The following is an 8,855-nucleotide window of genomic DNA, read 5'->3' on the forward strand; positions in this document are numbered from 1 at the left end:
CACCTGATCCCGTCACTACGGCGGTGTCGGAATGTTCTGATCGAGCTTCGATACCACCACGGAGAACAGCTGTAGGACGAGAACTGCGGTGGTTATTTTACTACGAATTTTCACAGTTTTGGAGTTTCTGATGGAAGGTTTTATATTTGTTTATATATTTTTCCTGGCCCTCCAGCGACCTTGTGAAGGTCACTCAGCCTGCTCGATGACTGAAATGTCAGCGGTTTAGTTGGCAGATTACGGCTGCTGTAATTAATCAGGCGCCGCGAACGGGGACACGTTGGTTTCAACTGAGCCTCTTTAATTGTTGTGCGTCAATAACCGCAAACTTGGAGACGGAGACCCGGTCAGCGCAATCGCTGGGATTAGCTTTATCGCTCGGCAAACGGCTAGCTCCACGTTTTAATCTCAAGTGATCGTAAACACTCAGAAAATCTATCCTGGCTCGCATCAGCTGGATCACTGATCAGTTCTGGGCGTCTTAATTAGCAAAAACTCTTAAAAACAATGAGGCGCAGTGAAGTGCGGTTCGCCGCAGATGCTGTTTTCCGTTCGTGTAGCTAATTGTGCAGCGAATTCCAGGTCAAACCTGTTTGTTTCACGCCGCTCCCTGCCTCCGATAAACAGCTCTGCATTCGTTTGGAGGTCTGACACCAGTGCTCCCACTGGCCGAGAGCCAAAACAACCAGTACCAACCGATGCCAGACTGCTCGTATGGCTGAGAAGAAGCCAGCGGAGCTGGAACGTCATGGTGCCCGAGCGGTAAACAATCCTGAACCGAAGGATTCTGAAGACATGAAAAGGGAAAAGCTCTGATGACGATGATGTATGCGGCTCTTCGGGCCGAACCCTTAGCACGCGTCTCTGCTGCAGTAATTATAAGTTGACCAACAAGCGCGGCAGCGGCGGCCCCAGGGAACGCTTCGCCAAACACGTGAGCCGTAAACTCTCGCTGCACAGATTGTGTCCACATGCGGCAGCGTGGAAAGCTAATAAAGTCTGAACTGTGCTATTATTGACACAAACACTACAGTAAACATGTAAACACACACACACACTAATGGCTGAACACGGAAATACAATTACACTGTCTCATTGTTACAAATGATAATAAATCATGAAAATGGTGCCGAGTCTCGGTTGGATTAGCCTCACTGATCCAGAGAAACACACAAACTCTGAGAATTAGACTTCTGTTTGTGTTGCTCAGACCTACATTAACACAACAGATCCCTTTACATCCAGTTCCAAACTCCAGAATCCAAGTACGTTCTGTAGCTGTGGTTCCTTCTGTCTCCGAGTCCGATGGGTCACTAAGCGACTCGATGAGCCAAAGCCCGAAAACTGTGGAATCTTTCCGAAGTTTTTGCCGACAGAAACAGAAATTCATCATCGGCAAAGATGTGACGTGAACAGGAGTCGATTTTAAAGGATGTCAAACACATGCAGCTAAACACAAGTTCCAGTCACGCTGCACCTCCGTGATACGTCTGCACAACAGCCAAAATCAACACAGGCCGATCAGCGAGACGCAGCAGCAGCAACAACAACAACAACAACAACAATGCTCATTACTATTCATTGAAACTGCCATTTAAATGGCAGCCTAACAAAGAAGCTGCAGGCGGTGCTAAAGAAAAATCGCTTTTGAAATGAGGGGCGTTATATGTTGAGCTAAACCTTCTGGGATCAGCTCGTTTCCACCACATTTCCAAGGAAGGTTGATGCAGGGATTCTGCTGTCAGGGAAAAACCTTCCCTTCCCCTTTGAAAACAGTGACCAGGTCTGGGTTTTGTCTCCTTCTGAATAATTTAAGATGTTCTTGCCGGACCGACCCTCAGAAAAGACTCAGATTGCAGCTGCAGCCTCCAGCCGTGTTCCCTCCCCCCAAACATGCGTCTGTGTACATTGAGCTGCTGTTGCAAAGCAGCTGTTTTAATGTGTTCTTCCTTTAATGCAGCAAAAGTTGCTACGCTTTTTTAATAGTTTCCACTCTCCCTCCTCTTTTTCCAGGCCGGTACTGGTTTTTATACCACAGAGATGTTTGCCTTTTGGGGGGATAATTGGCAGCAAATGGTTCTCCAGGGAGCTGCCTCTGAGGACCCTGCAGACCCCAACAACCCCCCCACCCCGCTCGCTGGGCGATGGATGTTACGCAACATTAGGGGACGTCACCTCTGAGGAATGCGAGAAAGGAGGGGGCACTTGCTGTGGCACCAGGGCGGTCGCAGTCGCAAAGACTCATCATGATCCAGATCCAGTCCAGGTCTTTGGGGACCAGGACGGCTGTTCTGCCCTGTAGGTCACACCGGGAGACCCCTTAACTGTGGCCAGATCATTCAGCCCATCAGTCAAAGATGGGTGACTTTGTGTAAACGTGCACGTGGGTCATCCGATACGTGTTTATACATGAGCCAACCATTTAAACTGTGAAGTTAACGTCAGCTGTTCCATAATGAAAGAGGGAAGGAGACCCTGGTGAAGAGGAGGAGATGCTCAATTACAGACACTTTAGCCTGATAGCAGGTTCAGACTGGTTTCACTCGTTCCCAACTTTCCACGACATTTGCTAGCAGCTTGTTTGTTCGCGCCTGCCAAATGTTTGCTGAACACATTACAGCTGGTGAATAAAGAATAAAGAGCCTGTGCAAAAACAAGGCAAAGCTAGAATTTAAAGGATAGACAATGTTTTCACAGTTAGCTTATAAGTGTTAACTGTTACGCAGTTATTTTGTGATCTACATTCTTCTGAAACAGTTGGAAGAAGGTGCTTCTAAATTAAAATGCAGAAGATAAAGTCTTAATGCTAGCACTGAGGGTTAGCATCTATCTATAAATTGCTAACTTGACTACTGGTGGATAAAAATGAATGAAAAATTCTAAAACAGTGGCGACATTTCTTTAATCTAACGTGTTTAATCTGCACCCGTGTCAGTTAAAACCACCATCGCTTGAGGAGCTCCACGTTTGTTACCCTTGACCTCAACGTCACTGCGAGAGAGCCAACACAACTGAGACGCGACCTGAAAGACAATCGGGCTCCAAAAGCAACCCAGCCGAGGCGGGGATCTGGTATTCGCACCACGTGGACCCCAGTTTCAGGGTAGTCTGTAGGGTTTTTCGTTCGTCCACATTTCAGGCATATTTTTTTGTTTGTGTGAGGAATTATCAGCTAAAAGACCTTAAAAAAACAGCCTGAATCGATTCTCGACTGATTTTTCTCTGTCTTGAATCTTTGAGCGCATGTCTGCAGGCTGTGATTAGGCCATACTGATCCCTGAGCTGCGTGCATGTGTGTGTGTGTGTGTGTGTGTGTGTGCCCTTTTGCCCCCTATGTTGTCAGACATAATCTCAGCAGTTAGAGGGATGAGACGGAGGGATTATTTGTGTGTCTGACGTGGATTCCTGCCTCCTCAGGTATTAAAGCCGACATGATGACGGCGTTCCTTTGCCCGAGCACCAGCACACCCATCACTTCCACTCTAATCGTCCCAGTGCTGAACCCACAGGAAGAGACGTGATGGATTTCAAAGTAAACTTGTGCTGAGGCTCCTGATGGCAGGCTCTTTAGATTGTCCTTGAAAAGTGTGCGATGATGAAAACAACAGGGCAGATGAAGAGAGAGTGAAAGAGGCAGAAAGAAAGAGGATGAAAGAAGATAAAGAAGTGCTGAATCCCGTTGATGTGGACCACCTGAACCTACAGCCATCTGTCCCTGGTCCGATACTACACCATCAGCTCCGTCAGGGAGCAGCAGAATTGGCCAGAACTGAGCATCTGTGGGCCTGGATCCTCCAGACAGACGGGCTTTGATTCTGGCTCCTGTCACTCCCAGTCTCCCTCTTCACATGTGCGCCACCCTCACCTGTCCGTTGTGTTTCACCTGTGTCTCGTTGACCCAGAAACCCAGCGTCTGACCCCCTAGCAAGCAACGATGCCAGGGAAAACTCCCTTTAAACAGGAAGAAACCTTCAACGGGACCCGTGAACACCCGCGTTAGTTCATTTTATTTCAGGGAATCTCATTAGTGTGTTTTCACGCCACGGCTCGTGTTTTCATGACTGTGTGATTCCACTTTATCGCCTGTTCTTGTTGTCTGTTTAACACACTCTGCTCCTTCCATCTCGATTACCTGCCTGGATGAGATTGATTCAGTCATATAATCAGCAAATAAACAGTTAACTGAATACGCAAACACACACTTCACACACACACACACACACACACACACACACACTCACTTTTGTCCTGTTTCCAGCCGTCTTTTGTGCTCAGTGGCAGCTGAGGCTGAATGACCTGCCTGTGCGCTCTGTCCCGCCCTGGGTCACGAACCAGGCCGGACAAAAACAGAGCTTCAGACCCAAGATGAAGGCAGCGACGGAGGCTCCTTCACAAGCAAAAGCTCTTTTATTGCTGGTGTGCTTCGGGTCCATCCACTCAGGTATGTCCCAGCGAGTGCAGCTTTAATTTCAAGAGAGAAAACTTCCGGATTTAACTGTTTTTAACTTTCACTTGCACGCTCAGAGGGACGTCTTGACCAAACGACACGGTTTTGTGATCGCTGCAGTGTTGTCTTAAATATTCAGCCATTATCTCGCAAATGCAGCTGAATTTCACTTACGTAACATCATTTTTTTTTTGCCTCTGCTTCCTGTCAGACCAGTTGCTAATTTGGGCCTCGGTCCGTAGCAGACGTGGTGCTTTCAAAGGTTCAATTTAAGCTTCTTGTCCTGAGCTGCAGAGTCACTGAGCTGCTCCATTTCTGCAGAGTTAGCCTAGCATCTGGAACGTACCCAGTGACTGTTCATGAAATGCCAAGAAACAAACTTGCGCAAACAATCATCGCTTTTGTTGCTTCCCCATCCTAAGACCTGACAGCTGTTACCATGGTAATATGCGTCTGCCATGCAAACTGGTTCGAGTACAGAGCGCTGGACGTCAGCGCTGCGTCATTCGCCGCAGATCTGTCTGGAAACGAGCAGCTGTGTTCACGAGAGGAAGGAGACCCTGAGGCAGGCTCAAAACATGCAGGAGGGGTAATAGTTCCTCAGGGTTCCTAACAGAACCTCGGGGTTCTGTCAGAGTAGCCGGAGGAGGTTGCTGAGTGGGAGTCAATTTAGAATCTCCTCCTGGAATTGCAGTGAGACCTCTCTTCCAGCACCTCTGGCAGTGCAGGGATCTAACCTGTGTGTCTCTCTGCAGGTGTGGTGTTGGCAGTAAATATGACAATTCCCAAAGATCTGATCAGAGGGAGGGTGGGAGGGGAGGCCCTCCTGTCTGTCTGCTACAGCAGCTTCAGCCCGGACCTGCCAGTCATCAGGTGGCAGCTCAGGAGGGAGAAGTCCGTGACCGTCGTCCAGTCGATCGGCACCGACATCATCGGGACCCTGAGGCCTGAGTACCGCGACCGTATCCTGGTGTTTGAGAACGGGACTCTGCTTCTGCACAACCTGCGGCTCTCAGACGATGGGACGTATGACGTGGAGATCTCCATCACGGATGACAGCTTTACAGGAGAGGGAAGCATCACGCTCACCGTGGATGGTAGGAACCTTCCCGTGAGGGCACCAGCTCAACATTCAGGCACTGAAACTGCTCTTAATTCCCTACAGAATCCATATCCAGGCCCTACATCGACATGGAGTCTTCATCGGTGCTGGAGCTCAGCGAGAACATCGTCCTCAACTGTTCTCACGAGAATGGAACCAGGACCACATACAGATGGTTCAAAGGAGGAAAGCCTCTGACCAACGAGAGCAGGTTCCTGCTGTCGCCTGACCGGAAGCTCCTGACCATCACGCGGGTGCTGATGGCGGATGAAGATATCTACAGCTGCACGGTGGAGAATCCAGTGAACAACATGACGAGCATGCCCATCAGACTGACTGTCTACAGTGAGTGGGGCCACGCGGAGGCCAGCAGGGACAACCCTGAATGCTGTCTCCAGCCTTCCACTTCATTCACTCTACCTTCCATGTTCTCTCAGGAAGAAGTTCCATCTACATCATCCTCTCCACAGGAGGCATTTTCCTCCTCGTCACCTTGGTGACAGTGTGCGCCTGCTGGACGCCGTCCAAAAAGTAAGAAACGCTCAGCCTCAAACCGTAATAGGGCGGGTTTAATTATAGATTTTATTGCGCCAGAGTGTTAATTGGTTGACATTTTAGCAGCGCTGATAGCATGTTCTCATTGTTAGGCCAGAACACCCGACCAGAACGTCTCTCTCCAGGTTTTACGAGCGCTCTCGCCACTCCAGGATGAATCACGCAGGTATGCGATGTCGTGACACAAATCATCCAATTAAATCTGAGGCTTTAATAGAATAATATTGACATAATTCACAGATGACGTGTCTCCAAAGACGACTCAGCATAACGGGATAAATGCTGTCACGTCCCTTTACATCCTGCAGGAAAAGGTATCATGAACACCAGGAAGCACAGAGACGCAGTACATGCTAACACGCGCTACCCAAATAGCAGCTCTTTTCTGTTTATGTCTGCCACAGAGGTGTAGCTAGTTCTCCAGGGTCCGGCGGAGCTCCAAACGCTCAGCCTAATGAGCAGTCCGGTCCACTTTAAGGGTGCTAGTGTGCTTGATTTTCACGTCTCATTAATTAGCATTATTGTAGAAGATCAGCCAACAAACTCAGATGTTTTTCACCCTACAGCGAGACCTGAGACAGAACCACAAGACAAGAATAAATCTACTTACTATCACAATACTGACCTCTGACCCCCAAACACGAGACATCATAATGGGAATTCAGCTACGCAGAAACAGCCTCACTCAACTGAACATAAATATAGAATATTCCTGTGTGGGTGCGTTTTCAGGATCCTTCCACGGATGACTCATCCGGCAACAGTGTCGGATCTCCGACTGAACTCGACAGCCCACCGCGCTACACCAGTTTGCCCAGCTGCTTCAGTGCTTCTTCCTCCCACCGGAACCACTAAATGCCCACAAAATGCAAAACTATCATCCTGACTTCCCTTTCAGATCTTCATTTTCCACAGCTAACTCTGTAACAGCCTCCCAGCCACGGACTCCGGCGCGACCATTAACGACGAGGTGCCAACGAAATAGTGGCGGAGGGACTATGACGTTAAAATTTTGTACAAAGTTTAATAAAAATTGTCCCAAATGTGTCTTTTACGTGCTTTTGACCTTCCACTCATCCCGCCTAGATGAGGGTTTAAGGCTGTTACCAACCTTCAGGGTGGTCCGTGAAACAGTTGGCCAAATTTTGTCATCGGGAAATTTGAAACGGAGCTCGAGGTTAATATTTCTGTTTGTTTGACAGCAGTTGCCGAATTTGTCGGCTTAAACTTGTGTTAGCACCTGTTTCATTTGGAATCTCTGTCAATCCCTGAATAGATCTCCAGAATCACACCAGAACTCTACTGTGGATCCTTCGTGGGGCTGTTACCATGGTAACACCATGTTGACACTCTCAGTGCTTGAGAATAAACATTGAAAAATGTGGGTGTTCAACAGGCCACTTTCTGATCCGGACGTGATGTCTGCCACGATACTCAGACACTCCCTAAAATTGAACCCCTGGAGGCGTGTCTGTGTTTTCCAGCATTGGGATATCGCATCTGCATCAAAGACATCAAAGAAAGCAGCTTCTTAAACATATCCAAATTTTAACATATGAATAAATGAGTGGCATCATTATTTCACCACATTTTTTTTCCAGTTATTCTCTCTCCAATCCAAGGTTTTAAAATGTGGAAAAGTTTCAAAGCTGTAAAACATTTGGTTTACTGAGGAAGCAAAACACTGCAGCTGATTTTTTTCCCCACCCACCAGTCACATTTAGTGGCGACTCCGTACAGGGGGCGCCAGTGAGCTAGGCTACACTTGAGCAGCAAAGAAGGAGAAGGACTCTAGGCTTACGCCTGTACAGGTGAGGATGAGGAACTCATGCGCTGTTTCAGAGGCTGTGCAGAATTTCCTGCTGGAGTTTGTTGCTGCTGACAAGATTGTGGAGGGGGAGGAGCCTGAGAACAGGGAGGAGCCTGAGAGCAGGGAGGAGACTGAGAACAGGGAGGAGCCTGAGAACAGGGAGGAGCCTGAGAAAGGGGGAGGGGCCTGATAACAGGGAGGAGCCTGGAGGCCAAACCTACAGGACCGGTGAGTGGAGGAGACACTGAAGCTAAGCTTTTAGCTGCAGCTCCACAGGAGGAAGGAGCTGTGGACAGTTTATCTACTGATACTTGAGCAATAAATGCTGGGAAAAAAAACATAAAACATCTGATTGGTCCGTTTGACCCAAACTGCTGCTCTTTGTTCAGGTGGCTAAAAACATCCACCACTAGATTGTCTTTTTCTCATTTTTTTGGAAACTTTTCTGAATTCCTGAAGGTTTTCTTCTTTTTCAAAAAACAAAATGAAGGCTGAAATGTTGAAATGAAACTCAAAGTTTTATTGATCAATTATTGGGAATCAGGATTAATGCTGTTGGTGGCGAAATGTCTTTGTCTTCAATTGTTTTACAGAGGTCTGATGATCCATGAAGCAAAACTTATTGCAATCAGATTTTACTTGTGCTCAACAATATTTGATTCATTTTCTGAGGACTTTTATTTTGAAAGTGCAAATGCCAGTGGGTTTTTTTTCTCCCCATCATGTTTATTAATTTCAGCTCCAGAGCAAATCTGTTTTCTAAAGAAGTAAACAGAAAATTAGTCAGCTCTAGGCTGCACCTCTTCCTCCCGTGCACCCTCTAATTCCATCTTCATCTTCAACAACTTTTCCAGTTAACTTTCATCCATGGCACTTTTACGTCTCTTTTTTTGGCGGAACATCCTGTAGGGGGAGCTGTCATGTTGTACTTCTCTGGGGGT

The 8,855-nt window shown here is 47.6% G+C and overlaps 1 protein-coding gene across 1 annotated transcript; it reads left to right on the forward strand.

Annotated features, from left to right (window-relative positions):
- Window positions 1-9: 9 nt before the first annotated feature.
- Window positions 10-7,148, forward strand: LOC101078101 (hepatocyte cell adhesion molecule-like). The gene is made up of 10 exons (XM_011611185.2): window positions 10-88; window positions 2,014-2,298; window positions 2,936-3,103; window positions 3,418-4,441; window positions 5,203-5,544; window positions 5,613-5,894; window positions 5,987-6,080; window positions 6,197-6,270; window positions 6,345-6,418; window positions 6,837-7,148. The coding sequence occupies exons 4-10, from the start codon at window positions 4,366-4,368 to the stop codon at window positions 6,957-6,959; spliced, it is 1,065 nt and encodes a 354-aa protein (XP_011609487.1). The 5' UTR covers window positions 10-88; window positions 2,014-2,298; window positions 2,936-3,103; window positions 3,418-4,365; the 3' UTR covers window positions 6,960-7,148.
- Window positions 7,149-8,855: the final 1,707 nt, after the last annotated feature.

The sequence above is a fragment of the Takifugu rubripes genome, chromosome 15 (assembly GCF_901000725.2).
Source record: "Takifugu rubripes chromosome 15, fTakRub1.2, whole genome shotgun sequence".
Taxonomy (NCBI): Eukaryota; Metazoa; Chordata; class Actinopteri; order Tetraodontiformes; family Tetraodontidae; genus Takifugu; species Takifugu rubripes.

Coding starts and splice junctions, on each gene's coding strand:
- LOC101078101 (XM_011611185.2), top strand. CDS start 4,366: ATGAAGGCAGCGACGGAGGCTCCTTCACAAGCAAAAGCTCTTTTATTG. Junction 5,895..5,986: donor CATCAGACTGACTGTCTACA/GTGAGTGGGGCC, acceptor ATGTTCTCTCAG/GAAGAAGTTCCATCTACATC. Junction 6,419..6,836: donor TTTACATCCTGCAGGAAAAG/GTATCATGAACA, acceptor GTGCGTTTTCAG/GATCCTTCCACGGATGACTC.